The sequence below is a fragment of the Phyllobates terribilis genome, unplaced genomic scaffold (genome assembly GCF_046119375.1).
Source record: "Phyllobates terribilis strain yellow unplaced genomic scaffold, ASM4611937v1 Scaffold_9__5_contigs__length_417890890, whole genome shotgun sequence".
NCBI lineage: Eukaryota > Metazoa > Chordata > Amphibia > Anura > Dendrobatidae > Phyllobates > Phyllobates terribilis.
Window position 1 is genome coordinate 353,937,773 of NW_027362769.1, and position 27,023 is coordinate 353,964,795.

General features: G+C 44.9%; 1 protein-coding gene across 1 annotated transcript; it reads left to right on the forward strand.

Annotated features, from left to right (window-relative positions):
* Positions 1-91: 91 nt before the first annotated feature.
* BRAT1 (BRCA1 associated ATM activator 1) lies at positions 92-26,203 on the forward strand. The gene is made up of 14 exons (XM_073648151.1): positions 92-184; positions 1,632-1,766; positions 11,727-11,881; positions 13,000-13,144; positions 14,169-14,538; positions 14,877-14,984; positions 17,296-17,387; positions 19,550-19,668; positions 19,895-20,081; positions 20,188-20,261; positions 21,662-21,755; positions 21,900-21,998; positions 24,072-24,247; positions 25,132-26,203. The coding sequence occupies exons 2-14, from the start codon at positions 1,640-1,642 to the stop codon at positions 25,825-25,827; spliced, it is 2,442 nt and encodes an 813-aa protein (XP_073504252.1). The 5' UTR covers positions 92-184; positions 1,632-1,639; the 3' UTR covers positions 25,828-26,203.
* Positions 26,204-27,023: the final 820 nt, after the last annotated feature.

Consider the following 27,023-nt stretch of genomic DNA (forward strand, 5'->3'; position numbering starts at 1 on the left):
GACTTCAGTTGCCAGTACTTAATAAGTTGCTCTTTCCCAATGCGCGCTTCTGCTTTGCCCATACTAAAGATGGCCGCCGGGTTTCTCCTGCGGCTGGAATGACGTCATATCATCGCGACTTCCAGGATCTTCTGCATGCTGTAGTTTGGTATATTCTAGCTGTTGCACCGCGGGGAGGGCTGTGGTGAGCTGATACCTCCATAGTGATCAGTATAGCAGGCTTCTGTATTGGGGAAAGGGTGCGGTTGCCAATAGCAACCAGTCAGACTGCTACTTTCCCATGCAGATTGGTTGGTTGCTACGGGCAACTGTGCCTGCACTGCATATATGCACGGGGCAATAGTAGTGCATTGTGGGAGATAAGATGGCGTGCGACTCGTGACCACAAAAACGATAACTATTTAGTAATGTGATGCCGCATGTCATTTTAAGGCTGTGTTCACACGTTTTTGCAGCGTTTTTTCCTGCAGGCAAAACCTGCTCTCTTGGCAGTAAAGAAGCATCTTCTAAAAAGCAGGTTTTGATGAGTTTTAGCAGCTTTTTTTTTAGCTGCGTCTTTACCAGGGTACATTTGTCTCTTGTGCATGCTGATAAAGTTTAGTGCATAAAAAAAAAAAATAACCCGATTCAACTTCCTCTGGTTTTGGCACCAAAAATGCAGCAAAACCTGATGCCTGCTTTTTTTTGCACTTTTTCATTGCTTCCTATGGGAGAAAAACGCTGAAAGAAGTGACATGCTGTATTCTGCAAAAAAATACAAGGTGTGTGCATGAGATTAATGAAATCTCAGACTTTGCTGGTACTGTAAAACGCAGCTGAAAATTTGCATGAAATAATGCAGCAAAAAAAAAAAAACGCTGCAAAAACGCAACGTGTGAACATAGCCTAAGGGTAATTAGATGCAAGTTGTAATATTCCCATTGTGCGACCAGCGTTGCTGTGTCGCCCTAGGGCTGGTCCTGTGAAAACAAGGTATCTTTTCTCCATTCATTCTCCATGGGGCTGCCAGGAAAAGCCGAGCTCAGCGCCATAAGGAATGAATGGAGCAGTACACGAGAATGTGCATTGCCACTCCATTGGAATAGGGATAAAAGTATCCCGTTCTGCCGATCAGTAGTGGTCCCAGTGATTGGACCCCCACCAACCTTATGGATAGTGATAACCAGGGCTGTGGTGTTGGTAAGCCAAACCTCCAACTCCTTATTTTCCCTGACTCCGACTCCACAGCCCTGCCTCATTACTGAGCGTGTACATGAAGTGCAGCACAGATTCTGCTCAAGTAAAAGTCGAGATCCTTAAATCAGGAACAGAACAGTCATTTATAGGACATTTCATAACTTTCCCAAATTTTTATGAAAACATTTACAGCCCATCCTGCATTGAACTACTGCACCCAATTTATTATATATTTTAGGAGTCTGAGTCGGTCCATTTTATACCGACTCCACCAAAATGGACACCGACTCCACAACCCTGGTGATAACTTGTTTTCACCCCTTGTAAGGAATGTGCTAAACTGGTAAACGGTGACATTCTTGCTGCGGGGCGTGAGCCATCAACAATGGACAGTACGGTTTTGTAGCTGTATACAGTTAACGCATATAAATCAGAATATGTTGTATTTTCTGCAGGAGTCACTATGGACGCCGAGTGTTCGCTGCTGCTGCCCCACGTCTGCGGAGTCCTGGTTGACAACAGACAGCTTATGACAGATGACTCCATCTATGAGAAACTAATTGACTGGTTTAAGTGCCTTCTGGGGACAGGTAATGGACATCTCTTTATGGCTGCATTTAAACATCGGCGCCTTGCAATAGCCTTTAGTAAGTCGATGTCACCTGTTTGCAATTTTTTAAGCATATCCCTATAGCAGTTTTTGATTCACAGTGCAATTATAGCATGAATGGCTGCATGGCAAGTACAGGTAATGCACATGGTTCCAGAGTGCTGCTGCACCTGTACTTGATGCATGTCCAAAACTGCAGCAATTCATGCAGATTGCCCCAGTCTAGGCAAATCGGGGCTGTTGTAGGGAAAATTTGGCGTTACACGATGTCCATACAAATTCATGGACAAGCATACAGTGAAGGAAATAAGTATTTGATCCCTTGCTGTTTTTGTAAGTTTGCCCACTGACAAAGATATGAACAGTCTATAATTTTAAGGGTAGGTTAATTTTAACAAATGAGAGATAGAATATCCCCAAAAAATTAAGAAAATTAAGAAAATCATACTGTATAAATTAGATACAGTGGGTATGAAAAGTATTCAGACCCTTTTAAATTTTTCACTCTTTGTTTTGTTGCAGCCATTTGGTAAATTCTAAAAAGTTCATTTTTTTCTCATTAAAGTACACTCTGCACCCCATCTTGACTGAAAAAAAAACAGAAATGTAGAAATTTTTGCAAATTTATTAAAAAAAGCTTAAATATCACATGGTCATAAGTATTCAGACCCTTTGCTCAGTATTGAGTAGAAGCACCTTTTGAGCTAGTACAGCCATGAGTCTTCTTGGGAATGATGCAACAAGTTTTTCACACCTGGATTTGGGGATCCTCTGCCATTCTTCCTTGCAGATCCTCTCCAGTTCCGTCAGGTTGGATGGTGAACGTTGGTGGACAGCCATTTTCAGGTCTCTCCAGAGATGCTCAGTTGGGTTTAGGTCAGTAGGTCAGGGCTTTGGCTGGGCCAGTCAAGAATGGTCACAGAGTTGTTCTGAAGCCACTCCTTTGTTATTTTAGCTGTGTGCTTAGGGTCATTGTCTTGTTGAAAGGTGAACCTTCGGCCAAGTCTGAGGTCCAGAGCACTCTGGAAGAGGTTTTCATCTAGGATATCTCTGTACTTGGCCGCATTCATGTTTCCTTCAGTTGCAACCAGTCGTCCTGTCCCTGCAGCTGAAAAACACCCCCATAGCATGATGCTGCCATCACCATGTTTCACTGTTGGGATTGTATTGGGTAGGTGATGAGCAGTGCCTGTCTTTCTCCACACATACCGCTTAGAATTATCACCAAAAAGTTCTATATTTATCTCATCAGACCAGAGAATCTTATTTCTCATAGTCTGGGAGTCCTTAATGTGTTTTTGAGTAAACTCTATGCTGGCTTTCATATGTCTTGCACTGAGGAGAGGCTTCCGTCAGGCCCAACTGGTGGAGGGCTGCAGTGATAGTTGACTTTGTGGAACTTTCTCCCATCTCCCTACTACATCTCTGGAGCTCAGCCACAGTGATCTTGGGGTTCTTCTTTGCCTCTCTCACCAAGGCTCTTCTCCCGCGATTGCTCAGTTTTGCTGAACGGCCAGGTATAGGAAGACTTCTGGTGGTCTCAAACTTCTTCCATTTAAGGATTATGGAGGTCACTGTGCTCTTAGAAACCTTGAGTAATGCAGAAATTCTTTTGTAACCTTGGCCAGATCTGTGCCTTGCCACAATTCTGTCTCTGAGCTCCTTGGGCAGTTCCTTTTGAGCTCATGATTCTCATTTGGTCTGACATGCACTGTGAGCTGTGAGGTCTTATATAGACAGGTGTGTGCCTTTCCAAATCAAGTCCTGTCAGTTTAATTAAACACAGCTCGACTCCAATGAAGGAGTAGAATCATCTCAAGGAGGATCACAAGGAAATGGACAGCATGTGACTTAAATATGAGTATCTGAGCAAAGGGTCTGAATACTTATGACCATGTGATATTTCAGTTTACTCTGTCGCCTCATTGGGGGACACAGGACCTTGGGTGATATGCTGCTGTCCACTAGGAGGCGACACTATGCATAATCTGAAAAAGATTAACTGTGACTCCTCCCCTGCAGTATACACCCCTAGACGGCATGAGCCATCTTCAGTTTTTGCTTAGTGTCGCAAGGAGGCACACCTCAGACCTTCACTCGTCCCTCGCTTCAGCACGGGATTACAGATGAAGAAAAGAGGGTCTCTTAAGAGACCCCCGGCATGGCTCTTTCCTCTGCCCCCTACTATGGGGTGCACAGTTGAAGTTGAGATGGTGTAGCCACCATGCTGCTCCTTCTCCGGCCCCTCGGGTCAGGCTTGAAGTTGAGAACCCCCCTCCTTCCTCAATTCCCTCGGTCTTGGTCCGAAGTTGAGGCGAGGACAAAGCCCCCTGACGGTGACAGCGGCACCCTCCCTAATCCCCCCTGGGGTTATTAGGTTGAGACACCATCAGGTAGGGCCTGGACCGCAGCATCTGCAGCTCTCACCAGCCAGCACACTGCAGCTGAGAACCAGCAGCAATACAGGAGCCCCAGTCTGTCTGTGGGACCCTGTAGGAGCCGGGGGGAGTGCAGGCAGCCATGGCACACAGGCACAGGCCTTCACAGGCCCTGCACCTGCGGCAGCTTTCTCCCTAAGGGGGACTCTCTTCAGAGCCCCCTTCCATTTATGCCCCCACCGCCATTCTGCCTTTCAATCCGGGGGGTTCCGGTTCTGATCTGGCCTCCCCCACCCCCACCCCCCCCCCCCCGGACTACCGCGCCGGCCTGGAGCCCTTTTGGGCATAGAAAATAAATTTAGACCGCGGCTTCGGCCTAGCCGAAGCTGCCGCCCATTCTCCGCCCCCCCCCCCCCCCCCCCCGGATGACTATTTTGACACTCTGCGGTGTCACACAGGGGGGTGGATCTAGGCTGCAGGGCGCGCATCTCCATAGCAACTGCCGCCCTTGCAGCGCTCCGCCCCCCTTCTCCTTCACCTCAGGATACAGGAGAAGAGTTACGGCGGCCAATACTGCTGCAGGACATTCACAGGCCAGCCAGGTCTCCCGGGAGGCACAGGACCAGGCTTTTTCAGCGCTGCTCACAAGGGCACATTGGTGGGGTAAGTTCTCAGCTTGAGTTACCCCTCAGCTGTGAATTTTCTAATACTCTGTATCCTCCTCTGCACAGTTAGCCCCCCTGCATAGCCACTCCAGGTGCACTATGCCGGGCTCAAAGTCTAAGAAAACCAGGCAGGACTGCTTTTCCAGAGCGGTGAGAAGCCTGCAGTAATGCTCTTCCCAGCGGCATATCCGCATTGCGAGGATTGTACACAGACTACTGTGCCGGAGTCCCAAGCAGCCCCTACTACCCTTCAGTGGAATGGGCCACTCAAATGTCACAATCTATGACACAGTTCATAGATAACATGACCGACAATTGATTCAGGCTCTGCAAAGTCATACCTCTGCTAGACTACCCAGCAAAGGGAAAGTCTGACTCAGCCACATACTGACCCAGGCACATCCAGGTCAGGGTCAGGACGCAAGCGCACCCATAGGTCACGCTCATCTGTGTCATCACACAGCACACGGTCATCCCTGTCTAGCGACAGATACCGTAGTCCCAGGTCATCTAGACAGTCCCCTACCAGGGACAGGGATTATATTTCTCCGCACCATTCCCCTTCCAGAGAAATACTCCATTCTGATTCACCTAGGAGACACCTTTGTGACACACAGGAGTCAGAAGATTCCGACTCAGACAAAGAAACTGATGGATCCCTAACTCTAAGCCCACCTAGCAATACAGCGCTAGTTGAGGACATAATCTCGTCCATACATCGGGTGCTGGATATCTCTGATCCGACCCCGGACGCACCACAAGATAACATTTCATTTGAAGGAGCCCTGAAGCCGCCTAAGTTTTTCTTGAATTATTCAGAATTTAAAATCTATCCTCAAAGAATGGACAGACCCACCAGCAGTGGACCCCCCAGTCTCCAGGCTGGCGGCACAGACACTTCTTTCACTGCCAGATAGCTTTACCCTCAGGGATGCAGCAGACCGGCAGGTAGAAAGTATGGCTCATTCAATTTGCGAAATCACAGGAGCCTCCCTAGCTCCCGCGTTCGCTTCAGTCTGGGCAGCCAAGACCATACTGGTTTGGGCAAAAATTTACAAACTGGCCTTCAAGCTTCTGCCCCTGAACTGTCGGAACAAGCAGTTCAAATACCAGTTGTGGCAGACTACTTGCTTCATGCAGCTCTGGATTCTGCAAGAGGTGCAGCGGGGGCAATATCACACGCCATCACTATTCGGCGTATCCTTTGGCTGCGTGAATGGAAAGCGGACGCAGCCTCTAAGAAGTCCCTCACGCAGCTTCCATACCTTAGCGGTTGGCTTTTCGGTGAAAGGTTGGACACAATGAAATCCAACGCCACCAGGGGTAAGAGAACCTCTCTTCCCCAACTGAAACCCAAACGCAACTATAACAAGCGTAACCAAGCTAGATTCCGATCCTTTCGGAACTCTTCCGGCTGGTCCGTCTCTCGGCCAGCACAAAATAACAGCCGCTTCACACGCAGGGAAGACTCGAGATCGACACAAAAGTCGGACAAGACCTGGCAGTCAAATGCAGGCCAATCAAAAAGAGGGAAATCCAAAAAATTTCTTCTCATCATGACTCACAGACTCAAAAAGACACTCCACCTGTAGACGGCCAACTTTTACTCTTTCATCAAGTCTGGCTACCTATTACAGAAGACAGGTGGGTCAGGGAACTAGTATCTTCAGGATACAAAATAAAATTTACTTCCAACCCACCAAACAGATTCCTTATATCTGTTCCCCCAAAACCGCCAGAAAAAGCTTTTCACCAAGCGGTGTCCTCGCTCCTTCAAGCACGTGTCATAATACCTGTCCCAACAGCCGAGCGCTTCCAGGGGTTCTACTCCAATCTATTCGTAGTCCCCAAGAAAGGAGGTGGGGCACGGCCCATACTAGATCTAAAACAGCTCAACAAATATGTAAGAGTACTTCACTTCAGTATGGAGTCTCTTCGTTCCACCATCGCATCCATGGAAAAAGGAGAATATAGACATACAAGATGCGTACCTGCATATACTGATTGCACCTGCCCATCAGAGATTTCTCAGGTTCGCAATCGACCAGGATCACTACCAGTTCGTGGCTCTCCCGTTCGGACTCGCCACGACCCCCAGAGTGTTTACTAAAGTCATGGCAGCCACCATGCACTTCCTACACTTCAGAGGCATAGTGGTCATTCCATATCTAGACGATCTCCTCGTCAAGGCTCCCACCTTCAAGGACTGCGAGCTCAGTGTCTGAATCACGATCGACACCCTGAGTCGCCTGGGCTGGTTAGTCAACCTACAAAAGTAGTCACCAGCCCCAAGCCAGTCTCTGACATTCCTGGGAATGCTAAATACCTCCAGGGGTCTAATACTCCTTCCCAAGGACAAGGCACTTCCTCTCCGTTTAGGAGTTCGCACCCTTCTCAGCAAACCCCCTCGATCTCTCCGGTTTGCCATGAGAGTCCTTGGCAGGATGGTGGCGGCAATAGAAGCGGTTCCATTTGCCCAACTTCACCTCAGACCTCTCCAATTAGACATTCTCAAGTCATGGGACAGGAACTCTTCTTCCCTCGACAGGAAGTTCCAGCTAACGTTGTCAACCAGGAAGTCCCTTCACTGGTGGCTCAACCGGTCCTCTCTAACAAAAGGGAAATGTTTTCTCCCAGGTCAATGGAAGGTCCTGACCACAGACGCAAGCCTGACGGGTTGGGGTGCAGTACACCTACACCACAGAGCACAGGGCAAGTGGTCCCCAGCGGAAGCAACCTTGCCCATCAACATCATGGAGATTCGTGCCATCCTCCTGGCGTTGAGAGCCTTCCATCACTTAATGGCAGCCTCTCACATCAGAGTACAATCGGACAATGCCACGGCCGTGGCATATGTCAATCACCAAGGGGGAACCCGCAGTGCCAGAGCGATGCAAGAAGTGACACGCATCCTTCACTGGGCGGAGAGAACGAGCTCCGTCATCTCTGCGGTCCACATTCCGGGTGTAGACAACTGGGAAGCAGACTTCCTCAGCCGGCAAGGAATAGACTCGGGAGAGTGGGCTCTCCATCCCAAAATCTTTCAACAGATCTGCCATCGTTGGGGTACTCCGGACGTGGACCTAATGGCGTCTCACCTCAATGCCAAAGTCTCCAACTTCATGGCCAGATCACGCGACCCGCGAGCGCTAGCGGAGGACGCCCTGGTTCAGGACTGGACCCAGTTCCAGCTCCTGTACATTTTTCCACCTCTCCCCCTGATTTCCAGAGTGGTGAGAAAGATCAAACAGGAGGGAGTACCAACCATCCTAATTGCACCGGACTGGCCCAGGCGTACAAGGTACGCCGACATCGTACGACTCACAGCAGACGTACCCTGGCGTCTCCCCGACCGCCTGGATCTTCTTTCACAAGGCCCGTTCTACCACCAGAACTTAGAGGCCCTCAATTTGACGGTGCGGCCATTGAGACCTGGATTCTAACCCAGGCAGGTTTTTCGCCAGATGTCAATGGAACCATGATCAGAGCACGAAAGCCAACCTCTGCCAAAATTTACTACCGTACCTGGAAAGCCTTCTTTACCTGGTGCGAATCTCGTAACCAAACCCCACTACCCTATTCCCTACCTAGGGTACTCGGTTTTCTCCAAGCGGGCCTGGAAGCCAGACTATCCCTGGCCTCCCTTAAGAGCCAGGTGTCAGCCCTTTCAGTGCTTTTTCAAAAGTGCATTGCTTACAAACCGCAAGTAAGAACATTCTTCAGGGGGTTTCCCGATTGGTTCCCCCCTACAGACGACCACTAGAAACGTGGGACCTCAACCTGGTGCTGACTACATTGCAGGAATCACCCTTTGAATCCCTTAGGGAAGTCCCACTCCGTCTCCTATCACAGAAGGTGTTTTTTTTCCTCGTGGCAATCACCTCGCTACGCAGGGTGTCTGAACTCACAGCACTCTCCTGCACACAGCCCTTCCTGAATTTTTTCCAGGACAAGGTAGTCCTCCGTACAGTTCCATCCTTCCTTCCAAAGGTTGTGTCCAACTTCCATCTCAATGAAGAAATTTCGCTACCATCCCTCTGTCCGGTTCCGGTTCATAGAGGGGAAAAGGCTTTCCATACGCTTGACCTTGTCAGGGCATTGCGTATCTATGTGTCTAGCACTGCGCCCTTCCGGAAATCTGATTCTCTTTTCCTCCTTCTGGAAGGTGGCCTCAAGGGTCTGCCAGCTTCTAAGCTACCCTTGCCAGGTGGATCAGATCCACCATACAAGAGGCCTACCGCCTCAAAAATTCTCCTCTTCCAGTAGGTATTACGGCACATTCGACACGTGCGGTAGTGGCCTCCTGGGCCATTCGGCACCAGGCTTCGGCACACCAAGTGTGTAAGGCAGCCACCTGGACCAGCCTACACACGTCTACCAATCACTATAGCGTTCATACCCAGTCCTCAGTAGATGCAAGCCTGGGCAGACGTGTTCTGCAGGTGGCAGTACCCTAATTATAGGGACCCGTCTACACAATATTAGTCCATTGCTTCCCACCCAGGGACTGCTTTGGGACGTCCCAAGGTCCTGTGTCCCCCAATGAGGCGACAGAGTAAAGGAGATTTTTGTGTACTCACCGTAAAATCTCTTTCTCTTAGCCTCTAATTGGGGGACACAGCTCCCACCCTGTTGCCCTTCCGGGCCGTTAAGTTGAGTTCTCATATTGGTTTTCCTATGAGTTCTTATATAGTTGCCTTTTCATAGGCATGACTATGTTAGCTATGTTACGTTCCTCCTACTGCTTTTGCCCAAAACTGAAGATGGCTGATGCCGTCTAGGGGTGTATACTGCAGGGGAGGATCCACAGTTAATCTTTTTCAGATTATGCATAGTGTCGCCTCCTAGTGGACAGCAACACCCAAGGTCCTGTGTCCCCCAATTAGAGGCTAAGAGAAAGAGATTTTACGGTGAGTACACAAAAATCTCCTTTTTCTTTTTTAATAAATTTGCAATAATTTCTACATTTCTGTTTTTTTTTAGTCAAGATGGGGTGCAGAGTGTACTTTAATGAGAAAAAAAGAGCTTTTTAGAATTTACCAAATGGCTGCAATGAAACAGAGTGAAAAATTTAAAGGGGTCTGAATACTTTCCGTACTCACTGTAAAATTATTTGCATTTTGCAGTGAGAAATAAGTATTTGATCCCTCTGGCAAACAACACTTAATACTTGGTGGCAAAACCCTTGTTGGCAAGCACAGCAGTCAGATGTTTTTTGTAGTTGTTGATGAGGTTTGCGCACATGTCAGGAGGAATTTTGGTCCACTCCTCTTTGCAGATCATCTCTAAATCATTAAAATTTTGAGGCTGTCGCTTGGCAACTCGGAGCTTCAACTCCCTCTATAAGTTTTCTATGGGATTAAGGTCTGGAGACTGGCTAGGCCACTTCATGACCTTACTGTGCTTCTTTTTGAGCCACTCCTTTGTTGCCTTGGCTGTATGTTTTGGGTCATTGTCTTGCTGAAATACCCAGCCATGACCCATTTTAATGTCCTAGCGGAGGGAAGGAGGTTGTCACTCAGGATTTTACGGTACATGGCTCCATCCACTCTCCCATTGATGCGGTGAAATAGTCCTGTGCCCTTAGCAGAGAAAAAACCCCAAAACATAATGTTTCCACCTCCATGCTTGACAGTGGGGACGGTGTTCTTTGGGTCATAGGCAACATTTCTCTTCCTCCGAACACAGTGAGTTGAGTTAATGCCAAAGAGCTAAATTTTTGTCTCATCGGACCACAGTACCTTCTCCAAATAACTCACAGAATCATCCAGGTGTTCATTGGCAAACTTCAGACGGGCCTGCACATGTGCTTTCTTGAGCAGGGGGACCTTGCGGGCACTGCAGGATTTTAAACCTTTAAGGCTTAATGTGTTACCAATGGTTTTCCTGGTGACTGTGGTCTCAGCTGCCTGGAGATCATTAACAAGTTCCCCCTGTGTAGTTTAGGCTGATCTCTCACCTTCCTCATGATCAGGGATACACCACGAGGTGAGATTTTGCATGGTTCCCCTGATCGATGTTGATTGACAGTCATTTTGTATTTCTTCCATTTTCTTACTATTGCACCAACAGTTGTCTCCTTCTCACCCAGCGTCTTACTTATGGTTTTGTAGCCCATTCCAGCTTTGTGCAGGTCTATGATCTTGTCCCTGACATCCTTAGAAAGCTCTTTGGTCTTGCCCATGTTGTAGAGGTTAGAGTCTGACTGATTGAGTCTGGGGACAGGAGTCTTTTATACAGGTGACTATGTAAGACAGCTATCTTTAATGCAGGTAACGATTTGATTAGGAGCGTCTAACTGGTCTGTAGGAGCCAGAACGCATAATGATTTGTAGGGGATCAAATACTTATTTCTCACTGCAAAATGCAAAAAAAATTATCTAATTTATACAATGTGATTTTCTTGATTTTTTTTTTTGATATTCTATCTCTCAATGTTAAAATTAACCTACCCTTAAAATTATAGACTGTTCATGTCTTTGTCTATGGGCAAACCTACAAAAACAGCAAGGGATCAAATATTTATTTCCTTCACTGTATATTAAATTGGTGTCCTAAATTATCTGAAGCAGGAGGAGCTCTGTACTTCAGGCAATAGAGGGGGCACTTTACTAATTCTTCAATATCTATATTCCGTAACAGGAGATATGAATGATGGTTATTTTAATGGAACAACCCCTTGTAATGTGACCCCAGTGTCTCCTGGTTCATTTCCCACCAAGGTTTTCTAGCAATGGTAGTGGGGGGGTGCAGCATGAGACCGAGCGATCTGGTTGCTACAGTAATTCAGTTATTCTAGTTTATTATTTTTGCTCTAGAATTGATATTACCTGTTATAAAACTTCAGTATCACGTTCTATTATAGTTAATGCCTGAGGTGTATTCTCTCTCTTTTAGTTTCCTCCGAGGACCTATTGAATGAGAATCCATGTATTCCAGGACTCTTCCAACAGGTGCTGAGTATAGAAGAAGCAGACCACAGCCTCCTTGCTTTTTCTATGAGACTGGTTGGAGTCTTGGCAGCTCAGGAAGGAGGATTTAAATATCTCATGGTGAGCAGACTTTTCTCTCTTCCTTCCAAAGAGGCTATTTGCATATATGAGCACTGCATGGCCTAAAAGTCTCCTCACACCAGCTTGGCACTTTTGTGCAAAGAAAAACATTCCCCCTTAGTCTCTCACCCAGCCAAATCAGATCTCTTGCTTTGCACTGAAGAAGGGCAAAACTTCAAAACAGGTGTCTGCAAATGGAGTTTATGGTTTGGCTCCTATCCTAAGTCATGTGGCAAGGTTTGTTAAAGGGTTGATATTGACTTCTATGGTTTCTACATCCAATAGGTGGCTATAAAGTTCCTTCTGAAGAGGCTACTGGCATATTTAAATGTCCCATAGGAGCATTGCATGGGCTATAGGAGCGCAGACAGACGGACATATTTCTCTTGCGAGGATTGCATCACAGTTCACGGACTGGAGAGGTGCCGGGCCAGTCCGAGAATTGCGATGCGATCCTCACGCGAGAAATACGGCCGTCTGTTTGCTCCCTCATTCTGATGCTGGCTCCGCACTCTTCGCAAGGAGAAACATGCCCTCTCTGAATAGTTTGTCTTTTGACGAGTTTTCCCAATGATAATCATCATTGCTCACAGGATTTCTGAATGAGATCAGAGCACGACAACAGGGTCCTGCGTCCCCCCTATGATTAGAGCAGTAGTGTACATGTTTGACCCCAGCTCCATTCTCTGTCTATAAGAGCAGTGATCACAAATGTACTACCTATGCCATAGAAGTGAACAGAGTGGTGGTCACACCTGCGCACTACTGCTCCATTCACACAGGTAACATAGGACCCCCACCAATCATACATTTAATGCCTTGTAATGGAATATGTCATCAGTTATCTGGGCTGTATCTGGAGCCACGAATGGGAGGATGGCCATACTGAGATACATTAGACATATAGTGCAGGGTCTGATCTTTTTATTTTGTTAACAAACAGGCTTCCATATTATTTCTGCCCAGTCCATCCCCACCCAACTCATCATTTGACTCCTACGGCATGGCTCATACGAATGGCACATGGGCTAGCTGAAGATAAAGAGATGATGTATGTTAGTGTAGTCCACAGTTTGTCTTGTCCGCTTAGTTCTTTTCTGTTTCTTCTATTTTTCCAGTCTGATAATGTTATAACGGAGATGTTTGGAGAATGCATCTACACCAGTGATACATGGAAGGATGCATCCATTAGGAGAGCGTGGATACAAGGCCTGCTCAGCATGGTGCGGCACCAAGGGGCATTATGTTTTCTACAGACGGGAGGTACGGGCATTTCCTCGTTCCTGTAGATTGTAAGCCCGCAAGGGTCCTCTTCCCCCTGTACCAGTCTATCATTGTTTATTTGTTACTGTAAGTGATATCTGTATTTGGTATGTAACCCCTTCTCATGTGCAGCGCCATGGACTCAATGGTGCTATATAAATAATAATTTTATAAAACTGTCCCCAAAAAGAAGGGAGTGGATCATCTCCCTTCTTTTTGTGGACTGCCTTTCCTTGGATTTGGGATTCTGTGCATTCGTGGATGGGTGAGTTGATCACATCTTTTTTTGTTATCGCATTTTATAAAACAACTTACTGTAATGTTTTTTTTATCGAAGTTCCTCTGTTTTTTTCCTATTACAAATCTATGAATAAAATCACAATTTAGTGTCACCGTTCCCATACATTCTGCTAAGACGGACAGGACAGTGTATGGGTATCCTGTTGACATCGGTGATTGTAAAACCCAGTCATAAATTAATGTCGTAATTCATAAATTGTCAGAAATCATATCAGAGGAATGAGACAGACATTAATAGAGGATATGGGTCTCATGGAGGGGGGGACTCTGTTAGGCCAAGTTCAGACTACCATATTTTCGGTCCTTATACTGTCTGTGTGCAGGCAATGTTAGTCTATGAGCTGGTACACATGGGCTGTTTTCCTCAAGGACTTCAGGTCTGTGTGGAAACATGTTACACCTCCGCTAGCTCCTGCACCCATCCAAGCACCCTGAGCCAGACATATCCACAATTTTCGGACTTGATTGGTCCCCAAAGTTCAGTGTCTGTCTGAAATTGACTTTAGTCAGAGCGGAGAACCTCCAATAGATGGCGTCCCGTCCATCTGGTGCTTTCTCCTATACATCCATCACACTCCCCCCTCCACCAACCTCTACTCACTTGTTGGAAATGTGCCGGGGCCATGAAAGAACTTCAAAAAACTAAGTTGCGAAAAAAGTTGTAACTTTGGGTAAAACTTTTGCTAAATTTCCCCTTTTGTGTTTTTTTCCTTGACTTCCTCAGGAATATTAGAGACCATGTTGGACCTGCTGATGGACGCCAGCCTGTTCGTAGCATCTGCAGTCAATGACCTTATAGCCCATGTTTTTTTCACATCTGTAAAGCTGACGGGTCATACAGAAATCAGCCATGTATCGGATCTTCCTGCAGTGGCCCTGAGGATCCTTGGTCACTTAGAGAAGCTACTTACCTGTGGCGTTTCCCAGTCAGTCACCCTGTCACTGAAAGCTCTGTCCGCCATCTTCAGAGACTGCACTGACGCAATGGCCCAAGTGCTCTGGCCACGAATAGCAGAACTGATCAGTTCTTTCCTGAAGCAGAAGCCTATTCACGATATGCCTCATCTAGAGGAGCTGCTGCTGGCCGTCACCAGGTAAGTAAAAAATATCGATATGCTGTTATAATGATCCTATGAAAATCTATATGTATCCATGGTAACAGACTACAAACAAATCTTCTGTTGTCGGATGTTGCCATCATATTGCTGTTCATCTGTCCCCACTTTCTCCTGACCTGCCCAGAAGTAGTGTACGGATGGAAAGGAGTGTGACTGCAGGATCAGACTACAATGACCTATAGATCTGCATAGGGGCTGTATACACAAAAGGCTAGGAGATCAAGGCTGTTATTAGCAATCCATGACTGGCTGATAAATGTGCTTTAGTAAAGAAATGGATAAACATGGTGACACAGTGTTATTTATTGATCTAGATTTCCAGTCCTGTGCAGTCTATGGAGGATCATGGAGCAGGCGCTGAAAAGTCTAAGTCCATTCCAGGCGGGTTCACTGGCATTTGGTATTTTGAAGTCCAAGACCTGGTAATCATATTGTTCAGTTACTTCTTTGTTTCACTATTATCCATCATAAATCTGTTGTGAATATTACCCTTACCCTGCAATTATCTAGCTAGCTAGCTATCATTGAAACAGAAACACCAATATTATATGATATGTGTGTCACGCAAGGTGTGGGAAAGACTTAGTGCAACACAGAGGGAAAGGGGGGAGTGGAGACCTCCTAGTCTGGTCTAGTGTCACCCTGTCTCAGCTACCGTCCCTATATTGCAATCGCCACACGTCTGCCTCGCCCTGACTTTCCCTGGCGTATGGCTAAGGCTAGGGAAGGAAGGAGATGAGCACTAATCAATCTACACTAAACTCTAAAGACAACAAGGGAGGACAAACAGGGGGAGAATGCTTAGCTTTAGACGACTCCAGACAAATGCGCACATGGCCTCAAGCTCCAGAGAGGTAGAAGTAATGCTCCTGCTAAAGCTTCACAAGTAGTAATGAATATCGCCGGCACCTCCGTCTCAGACACACCAGGTATTTATACACTCAGGCCAGGGAGCTAATTAGCCAGAGGGAGGTAGCCGCTGGGTCCTAGAGACAGCCCGCCTCTAACAAGATGTTTGAAATGCCAAACGTAGAGATCTCCTGCAACCAACTGCAGGGCGACTGTCTGTCACCTCTGACACACCTGTGACAATGTATCACCGAGGTGGCTAGCCTTGGTGATGTAAATCCCGGAGGTGAAGGGTTCAGCAATAGTAGGTAATCTAGCAAATTCTAGCACTACAGGTCTTGATTAGGTGCACCTGGATAGCTATGACTAGCAGCAGACCATGTGTTCACTGGTCAGTCAGCTGGGGGAAGCTGAGCAGAATGAGTTGTCTTGTTGCTGGAGAGAGACCTGCCAGAATTTCTCTGAAAGTAGTCTGCATAGGGTCGTGTGCACCAAACTGCAAGTATCACTGGTTACTATAGACAATAACTGTTTAGTGTGACCAAACTGGGACTAGCTCAGTCTTGTCTGAGTAGCCAATGTCTGTATGGTTTAGTTAACGGCTGGACAAGACTAGGGATTTTATGTTCATGGTTTTGTCTTCAGTGCTGTGCAACCAGTGGAAATAAACACTATTCTGTTTTGAAATAAAAACCCTGTGGCTTCGTGCTCCTAGTGGCAACCCGAGAGCATGAATCCCTAATTAATATATATATATATACCACGAAGGAACTCATGTGAAAAGAAACACTTGTGAAACAAACCAGAATGTGTAAATTCCTCTTTTTTTCCCCCTTTTACTCTGCCAGCTTTACACCCCCCTTGGCATTGTCTCCAGCATCTTCATCAAGTCATCACATGGAATGGCTTCCAACAGTCTTGAAGGAGATTCCAGAAGTGCTGAGCATTTGTTGCTGCTTTTCCTTCACTCTGTGTCCAACTCATCCCAAACCATCTCCATTGGGTTGAGGTCGGGGGATTTTGGAGACCATGTCGCCTGTCACAGCCTCCATTCTTCTCCTTCTTGGTCACATAGTCCTACTCTAGCCTGAAGTGTTTTGGGTCATTGTCCTGTTGCAGCAATGATCCCACCACAAAGTACAGACCTGCTAGGATGATGTGTCATTACAGAATGCTGTGGTCGCCATACTAGGTTAGTGTGCCTTGAATTTGGAATAATCAGCAAATCCCCCGACACTATTATATCTCCCCTCATTCTTCACGGTGGACACCACGCATATACAAACCATCCGTTCACCTTTTCTGCATCTCACAAAGAGTCAATGGTTAGTACTAAAAATCTCAAATTTTGACTCATCAGACCACAGAACAAATTTCCACTGATCTAATGTTCAGTCCATGTGCTGCTCGGCCCTAACACGTCTCTATCTTCTTTGTGGTCCTCAGTGGTAGCTTATTTGCAGCAATTTGACCTTAAAGGCTGTCTTCTCGCAGTCTCCTCAGTACATAGGTTGAGATGTCTGCTACTTGATGTCTGTGCGTCAGTTATAAGGATTGGTATATGAACTGTTGTCAAATTTGCATTTTTTTTCAGGTCAGTAACTCTGATGAACTTATCCTCTGCAGCAGAGGTAATTCTTGGTCTTTCTTTCCTGGGGCGATCCTGGTGAGAGACAGTTTCATCATCTAGGTGTAACACATAAGCTGGTTTGTTTCACATGTGTTTCTTTACTCCTTATTTCCATATGTGTTCCTTTGTGATTTTGCTGCCTTCAATCTGAATCTACAATGTCCACATTTCCAATCAGAACTAGGGAAACCATTGCATGAGCAGGTGCGTCAAAACTATTGACTAGTACTGTATATTCTATGTTTTCTTTACAGTCCGCTGGACGTCTGCCAGCACTCTGTGTGCATACTACTTCAGCCCTTAGACGGTGTGCTGAGAGCGGCAACTACAGACTACGGACAATCAGGTATGCAGGTTTTTTTTGGTAAAAAAAAATAGAAATCTTGCAATTTTATTGTTGCCTATAGGAGTTATCTTAGACTCATACAAGACAATGACAGGTAACATCTCTGTATACAGCTGATTGCACAGGAACTACTTATTATAATAGGTGATGTCACAGCTCACCTCCTCCCCCCTCATGTACAATGACTGATAACACCTCTATATATAGTAGATAACACAGGATCCACCATTTACAATAGGTGATGTCACAGCTCACCTCCTCCCTCTTTCTTCACAACGACCTTTGCACAGGCTCATTAGATGCTTCACTACAAAAGATAGTGTCACAGTCAGTCTATTGCTGCTAATGTACAGTACAGTCCAAAAGTTTGGACACACCTTCTCATTTAAAGATTTTTCTGTATTTTCATGACTATGAAAATTGTACATTCACACTGAAGGCATCAAAACTATGAATTAACACATGTGGAATTATATACTTAACAAAAAAGTGTGAAACAACTGAAAACCTATATTCTAGGTTCTTCAAAGTAGCCACCTTTTGCTTTGATGACTGCTTTGCACACTCTTGGCATTCTCTTGATGAGTTTCAAGAGGTAGTCACCGGAAATGGTCTTCCAACAATCTTGAAGGAGTTCCCAGAGATGCTTAGCACTTGTTGGCCCTTTTGCCTTCATTCTGCGGTCCAGCTCACCCTAAACCATCTCTATTAGGTTCAGGTCTGGTGATTGTGGAGGCCGGGTCATCTGGCGTAGCACCCCATCACTCTCCTTCTTAGTCAAATAGCCCTTACACAGCCTGGAGGTGTGTTTGGGGTCATTGTCCTGTTGAAAAATAAATGATGGTCCAACTAAACGCAAACCGGATGGAATAGCATGCCGCTGCAAGATGCTGTGGTAGCCATGCTGGTTCAGTATGCCTTCAATTTTGAATAAATCCCCAACAGTGTAACCAGCAAAGCACCCCCACACCATCACACCTCCTCCTCCATGCTTCACGGTGGGAGCCAGGCATGTAGAGTCCATCCGTTCACCTTTTCTGCGTCGCACAAAGACACGGTGGTTGGAACCAAAGATCTCAAATTTGGACTCATCAGACCAAAGCACAGATTTCCACTGGTCTAATGTCCATTCCTTGTGTTCTTTAGCCCAAACAAGTCTCTTCTGCTTGTTGCCTGTCCTTAGTAGTGGTTTCCTAGCAGCTATTTTACCATGAAGGCCTGCTGCACAAAGTCTCCTCTTAACAGTTGTTGAAGAGATGTGTCTGCTGCTAGAACTCTGTGTGGCATTGACCTGGTCTCTAATCTGAGCTGCTGTTAACCTGCGATTTCTGAGGCTGGTGACTCAGATAAACTTGTCCTCAGAAGCAGAGGTGACTCTTGGTCTTCCTTTCCTGGGGCGGTCCTCATGTGAGCCAGTTTCTTTGTAGCGCTTGATGTTTTTTGCAACTGCACTTGGGGACACTTTCAAAGTTTTCCCAATTTGTCGGACTGACTGACCTTCATTTCTTAAAGTAATGATGGCCACTCGTTTTTCTTTACTTAGCTGCTTTTTTCTTGCCATAATACAAATTCTAACAGTCTATTCAGTAGGACTATCAGCTGTGTATCCACCTGACTTCTGCACAACACAACTGATGGTCCCAACCCCATTTATAAGGCAAGAAATCCCACTTATTAAACCTGACAGGGCACACCTGTGAAGTGAAAACCATTTCCGGTGACTACCTCTTGAAGCTCATCAAGAGAATGCCAAGAGTGTGCAAAGCAGTCATCAAAGCAAAAGGTGGCTACTTTGAAGAACCTAGAATATAAGACATATTTTCAGTTGTTTCACACTTTTTTGTTAAGTATATAATTCCACATGTGATAATTCATAGTTTTGATGCCTTCAGTGTGAATGTACAATTTTCATAGTCATGAAAATACAGAAAAATCTTTAAATGAGAAGGTGTGTCCAAACTTTTGGTCTGTACTGTACATGTGAATTTCCTAAAAGAACAGTAATGGCCTCACTCACCATTGTGAAGACTGCAAGATTTTTTTTATATATATATTTTTATTTTAATATAGATTGACATGAAAAATAATAATAATAATAATGTTTAAATGTATTTATTTTTTTAAAACAATAAGTAATTTTCTGATGATACATTTATTATCAGGTTTTATTGAAGAGCCTGTGCCGGATCCTGCCATTATTGAGAACCTGTTGTCTATGAAGACGTCATGCGTCGGCCTCTTATGTCAGACCCTGAGCCATCTGACGGAGCTGTGTGACACGGTAACGTACAATGAGACACACGAGATCCTACACCAGTGTCAAGAACGTCTCTACCTGTGTGGAAAAAATCAGATTAATAAGGCTTTGTTCATACTGAACGATCCTATCTCCTATTTATTAATTTAATGGGGTCTCAATAGCGACATTATTAATCAGATTTTCCAAAGGACAAATAGGTGCCGTCCCTTTATAAACCCGTTGCATTGATTTTATTCCCTTTTTTCAGGAGTGTCTTGTCCCGCCGGTCCCCCATAATGAAGTACTGAGGTCGGTGGTGCTAATTCTCTGCTTTTGCATTGGACAAGCTGTTTGTTCCGCTCCTGCGGGGTTAATTATAGGCAGGTCGCTGATAGGTTCTCTTCGAGTTCAGAGGTCAGCGTTGGATGCGATCGGAGGTCTTTCCAGGTGGCCATGTGAGACTCATTGACCAGATACTTCTAGTATATAGTGATCTATTACTATAATGTGATTATTTTTTATTACTGTTCCATTTATTGATGTTATTACTACTATTTTTAGTGGAACCGGAGGCCTTGATGACGACGTATAATGTGCTCACAGCTTATCTAGAGAACCCAGAAACTGACCCCACGGTAAGAAACTTACATTGTCCTACATTGCTACCAGACTCTCTGTACCTTAAAGGGTTATTCCTATCCTAATATGTAGTAGGTTTAATAATATTAGAAAATACTTCCAGTTAGAAATGTAGTATAGTTCTTCTGATAAGCTATGTCGCTTACCCTATGTGCAGGGCATTGCAGTAGCTTAGCTATCTATGGTTACGACCACTCATATAGCGACAGTTGGTTAGTTGTTAGAGAGCGTAACCATGGATATCGAAGCTACTGCAATGCCCTGCTCATGGAGTAAGAGACAACCGTGAATCAGAAGAACTATACTACATTTTATAATTGGAGGCACTTGCTAATATTATTATTATTACACCTACTACATATTGGGATAAGATCTTGGAGACAGGATTAAAACCAGTAGGGGATTAAGAATAATAATTTAAAGGGTTATTTCCACACTTCTCACTTCCACAAATACCTACATGATCGGCAAGCATTGCATACCCGTCAGTATGTGAACTGTGCCAAAAATCCTTTAAGTGACTTTTGTGGCTGATTTATACATGATCACCGGTCTATGTATATTATGTAGATGACACCGTTGTACAGCAGCCGTGTGATCTGCTTCATCCAGTATAGTGCCAGGACTGTTAGTAGCCACATGGCTAGCTCACACAGCCACCATATTGGGCATGAATGGAGCTGTTAACAAATGAGCAGAGTGAGAGACCCGGGAAAGAAATTGATTCAAATACAACTGAAAGGCCCGATGGCCCACTAATGACACTTTCTCTAGTGGGAATGTAAAACTTACATTATCTTAAAATATTAAGAGAGGTCTAAATTTAGTAGGATAAAATTGCGATGGTCCCGGGTGTTGCTTTATATTTCTATCAGTACTGCATTTATAATATCATTAGCCTATTGAAAACTACTATAAGCTTCTTCCAGCATGTTTCACTGCTATTCTGCTTCTTCAGGGGATATTGAACTCAGCTGCTGTGTAGCTCGGCACCACATTCACTATGTACAGGGACAAGCTGTTAAAGAGCCATAATACTGATTAAACGTTGCAAACCTTGTACTCTCAGGAACAGAGGGGGTCCTAGAGGTCGGATGGCAACCAATCATCTCACTGCATTCACTTTCTATGCTGTGAATATCCCTTTTTAATATTAGATTTGGATATTCAGGGTGCAGTTATGAAAGTAAACACTACATGGTGGACAGGGAGAGGGAATGATTATTTTTTTTTCCCACTCTATTAGTTTACTGAGATTCCAGATTATCAGGTGGTTCCGGCCCAGAAATAAGTGCCGGACTATCCAATGCAGGATTAGAGAAATGTCACTGTATGGGGTTTACAAAACTTGGCTATAAAAAATCCAAAATTGACTCTGAGACTCTCATTACTGTAGGTCCTGAAGAAGGCGTTTCAGGCATCGCTGAAGTGGCTCCAGGCCTGGCAGACATCGGACGAGCACCGGGCAGAGGGCACGACGTTTCTCCAAGGTCTGTGACTAATATGTTGTTGTAGTCAGGATGACGGAGCAGAACCTCCGCTCTGTGGTCCCGGTCCAGTGTAAAGTCTACTAGACTACGGTCCAGCTAATATGATGGGATCTAACGTTTATCCCGGTTTTATTCCTATCGCAGGGCTGTGTCCGGTGATAACGAAGCGTCTGTGCAGCCCGACTTGGGAGGTTCGAGACACCACATTGGAGTTTATCACCAGCATCATGGCTGCGGTTAAAGGTACCATAAGTTTAAGGATCTTCAGCGACTTCATTAAATAAGTGACCAAGTCCATTACTTTCAATTTTGCAGCATGTAGTAAAGCGATTCAATGCAGTTTGTAACATAAAAGCCAGGCGGTGCTGTGGGCAACAAGCATATCTGTCATTACTGGTTCAGAATAAGCTGCCGTGTGTGAACATGAGGACTAACACCATGTCTGGCCATTGTAAAACTAATTTTCAGTTGTCTCTGAGCTAATGGGTGGTGACTAGCTGCTGTGACATCACCCATACACACAAATATGAGGGATTCCTGCTCTCCTGTCTGTTTCACACAGTCAGAAGCAGCAGGTATGTCATTATCCAGCAGTACTGAGCAGTGTAGCTGTGAATCAGACTCTACAGTGACCTAAAACACAGCACTGATTTACTGTACGTGTGCTCCTTTCACTCCATTTCTCCTCCCTCCATAGACTACAAGAGGCAGCTATAATCTTATTCCTCAGCGAGCTGACACTTTGTCTTATCTTGAGCCAAATGGATTTGAGATGTTTTTCAGCGTGAGTTCAGGAGGCAGAGCAGGGAGAAGAAGTGGCTCATAAGTGGAGGAAGAAGCAGATTTCACAATGTAGTTTCATATATTTGCTCGTACTTGTGAATTATGCAAAGATTATTGAGAAGATAGTGCCCATTTAATCAGACATTTTTAAAGAAAACCTGTCTCCTGGCTGCAATTTTTTTATATATATATAATTGAGTATAACTCACGCTCCCCGGGTCCATTGCTAAGTTTTCACTGCTGCATCCAGTGTCTAATATTGAGTGCATTGACAGTGTTTTGTGCCATCAACTAACGCAGAACCGATGAGCTCAGTTTTGTGCTGCAGCGGCGGAGATTTAACGCTGGACCCGGGGAGGGTGAGTACAGTACAGTTAGTTTTTAAAACAAATTAATGTCGAGGAGAAAACTGGAAAACTCCCCTTAAAGATCTCTCACAATGCAGTCTACTCCAGGTAGAGAATTGGTCCACGACAGCAGATCTCGGGGCATCTTGTAGAGGGAGAAAATGGGCAGAATTCCTCTGTGATCATTGATTATCCTTAGATCTGTTTGTTAAAAATAAAGCGAGTGGCTATTACATCTACTCCTAAAGGGGTTGAACAAAGATTTTTGAAAAATTGGTTCTTTCCGAAATGGTGCCAGTTTTGACCATAGGGAATTAATAGCCAAAAAATGGAAAGTTAAAACCTATTCAGAATAAACTAATTTAATTAGATTTTGTGGGTACCAAAAAACCAATACATCCTATAACTACTACCAAATCGCATGGAATAAAGTACAACATTTCTATCAAATTATGTTTAAAGTTTATTCATTTAGAATTACAACTAGACACAACTAGAAAAGACAAAAATATTAAAAAAAAAAAACAAATAAAAAGGAAAAAGGGCAGTGTGGTCAGGAAAATGAATAGCCTGAAAATACACTAAAAATCATGCAATATAACAAAGTAATAGGAGCATAGGAATATAGTCCTCACAGATTACGGAAACATGGACTTTGTGTAATTGCACAATAGCTCATAGTATAACCGGTCCCTGAATAGATAGAGCACTAATGCTACAAATAAGAAATCAAATCACTAGCAGAAATCAAATTAGTAAGCTAGGAGACCCCCTATATTAGTGCTCATAAAGTATCGGCTGACGTTATAATGGAACCTATATCCACCATGTGCCCAGTAACCCGACGCGCGTTTCACGTGTAGCTTCATCGGGGTTTTTTCTAATATTTTCTGTCTTTTGTAATTGTTCATTAGTAAAGTTTAAACTTACTTTGATATAAATTTTCTACTTTTGAGTATTGGCAATGTCTGTAATTGCAGCTTAGCTCATGCAGGTGTATATTGTAATACCAGCCAGTTTGTACGACACTTACTGTTAGACTAGAACCATCTGTTCTATATAAACCTCACTTTGGAGCTGGCTGTAGCGATGCCGCACAGGTTGTGGGACACCATATGGCGCTGTGTCTTTCGGGTAGACTCTATAGTAATATACAGCCATTGTCACTTTTCCGCTTTGGTTCCAGGATGTGCCGACGTTGTACAAGTTCTGATCAGCTCTGGACTTCCCCAGCTTCTTCTGGATCTTCTTAAGGACCCGGAGCGTTACGTTCGTGCGAGTGCTGTAACCTGCGTGGGTCAGATTATCACTTACACCTCGGCTGCTGACGCGTCCAGATCTGCAGAACCTTTAAGATGTGAGGTCAGTAGATATCACTTAGAAGAGTCCAGCTGAGAGGGAAAACGAGGATTTAGGAGCATTCAAGGAGGGATTGATCACTCTCTTCAAAATGAGCTAGAAGAGGCGGATTTTTCCTAGATTTTCTAAGCACAGGAGCCGTCTGGACAGGGCGGCTCCCCTAACCCTTCCATCATTCTCATTTTTCCTCTCCACAATATTTCCTCATACAGCCACAACTTTTTTCTACTTACTTATTATTTTTTTTTTATTATTTTTCTGTGCTTTCACCAGATTACATAAAATTCAATTTTTTTTATTTTTTAAAATAATAAAAAAAAAGGATTATAAAAATCTTTTTTTTTTTTTTTTTTTTTTTTTTTTTACTGTTCATGTACCTCATTCAATCGGTTATGTGGATCAATCTGGATGAAAATGTATTTTATATACATAAAAAATAAAATATATATATAAATAAAAAAATAAAAAAAATTTCCTGGGGAAATCATTTTTTTCCCTCTCAGCTGATATATATATTTTTTATTTTATTCATTTTTTTTACAATGTGTCTTAGATCATACAATTTTTTGAAGAACATACATTTTTATTTACCCTTTTGAGATTTTTTTCCACTATATCTGGAGCCTCCATAGGAGCCCATTGTAGTGAGACAAGTCACTGCTAGGTCCCAGCAGCTTTGCTATGCCATGCACACACCCAGCGATCAAGTGATCGCTGGGTCCAATATACTTGTCAGCATTGCCGATACTTTGATATGTAGCCAAGGAGAAGACAGGAGTGGTGATAAACTGCTTCTGTCTTCCCTCAAGTGTCTTCAGTGTGTCTGATACCCGGGGGGCAGGATGATATCCTATGGAAGTTTAACGATTATTGTGTCCTCCCAACAGGATCTGATGCCCCATCTAATGGACATTTTAGGTCATGACACTGAAGGTTTCCCCAGGAGGGCGGTGGTAAAGGTATTTACTGATTGGCTAAGGAGCGGTTACATGCAAAAACTTCAAGACTCGGACACAGTCCTGTCCCAGATTCTGGAGGTGACGTGCCGTGACTTGGATTGGGAGGTGAAGGTGAACGCATTGGACTTTGCCGATTCCTATATGTCCCAAATATTGGAAACGGGACCTTCCCAAAGTTGCCCTTACGCTATAGAGCGGCCATCTAGAAGAAGCTCAGGGTCCATCTCAGACGCACTGATTAGATGTGAACGAGTCGGACTTTTCCAGGCCTTACTGACTTGTCTTTGTGACTGTGACCGGCCGGTGGCATTAAAGGCTTGTGAGATCCTCCTCGCTGTGAAGCCAAAACTGTGCAACGGGGACACCGATTCCTCCGAAAAGCACGGAAGGGACTGGCTGGAGCTCACGATAAAAGAGAAGCAAAGTACGAGCTGGGACGGTGCTGGGGACCGGCAGGAGCACCCAGGGTGGACCACCGGGGTCATAAAGAAGATGGATTTGGATAATATAAAGTGTTCCCTGTCTAAAAGTAGCGATTATTTACATGAGACGCCCCTGTCACTGCTGCAGGACGTCAAAGCCACCTTATGGGGGGGCGAAATGCACGATGCGGATTGCTATTGATATGGAAGTTTAAGGGACTTTTCATTGCAGAAATGCTCTTTATTTTTTTACTTTATTTTGCGCGGCTATGGACTGTGCTTTCCTACTGGGAACCAGAAGCCCTCCTGGCCATCCTACAGATATTTAATAACTTCTAAGAAGGAAGTCCTGGTTATAAGGAAATAAATGACTCTGGCACTATAGAGGGCTATGTAGTAGGTTTTATTTTTGTATTATGGAGTTTTTAACCCTCTGGCTGCCAGTACAGCTTTCACTTTGTCGAACAAGCTAAAAAAATTTGTGCAAAAATCTAATTTGTACTTTACAATTCTGGGCACCTTCCTGTAATTTTGCATTAAAGCATAACATTTTTTATTAAAAAAAATAAATGCATAAACATTTGTCTTTCTGGGTTGTGATTGGTGCAGGAGGGAAGGACATGCACCATGAAAAGATGCCTGGGATTTTTCTTCCTAATGTCACTTGCACCTTTCACCCTTTGAAATCTCCATTAATGGAAGTCTTTTATCAGAAAGTGACCTATTGTTAATCATTGCATTACACTGTGGTTGGGTCTCTTTGGGGGTATCTTACTGTGTGTGGGGTAACTGTGGGGACATCATACTGTGTGGGGAGTAACTGTGGGGACATCTTACTGTGTGGGGAGTAACTGGGGGCATCTTGCTGTGTGGGGGCATCTTACTGTGTGGGGAGTAACTCTTGGGTCATCTTACTGTGTGGGGGGGTAACTGTGGGGGCATCATACTGTGTGGGGGGTAACTGGGGTTATCTTACTGTGTGGGGGGGTAACTGGGGACATCATACTGTGTGGGGAGTAACTGTGGGGACATCATACTGTGTGGGGAGTAACTGTGGGGACATCTTACTGTGTGGGGGCATCTTACTGTGTGGGGAGTAACTCTTGGGTCATCTTACTGTGTGGGGGGGTAACTGTGGGGGCATCATACTGTGTGGGGGGTAACTGGGGTTATCTTACTGTGTGGGGGGGTAACTGGGGACATCATACTGTGTGGGGAGTAACTGTGGGGACATCTTACTGTGTGGGGAGTAACTCTTGGGTCATCTTACTGTGTGGGGGGGTAACTGTGGGGGCATCATACTGTGTGGGGGGTAACTGGGGTTATCTTACTGTGTGGGGAGTAACTGGGGACATAATACTGTGTGGGGAGTAACTGTGGGGACATCTTACTGTGTGG

Coding starts and splice junctions, on each gene's coding strand:
- BRAT1 (XM_073648151.1), top strand. CDS start 1,640: ATGGACGCCGAGTGTTCGCTGCTGCTGCCCCACGTCTGCGGAGTCCTG. Junction 14,539..14,876: donor CTGCTGCTGGCCGTCACCAG/GTAAGTAAAAAA, acceptor TTATTGATCTAG/ATTTCCAGTCCTGTGCAGTC. Junction 21,999..24,071: donor CATCATGGCTGCGGTTAAAG/GTACCATAAGTT, acceptor CTTTGGTTCCAG/GATGTGCCGACGTTGTACAA.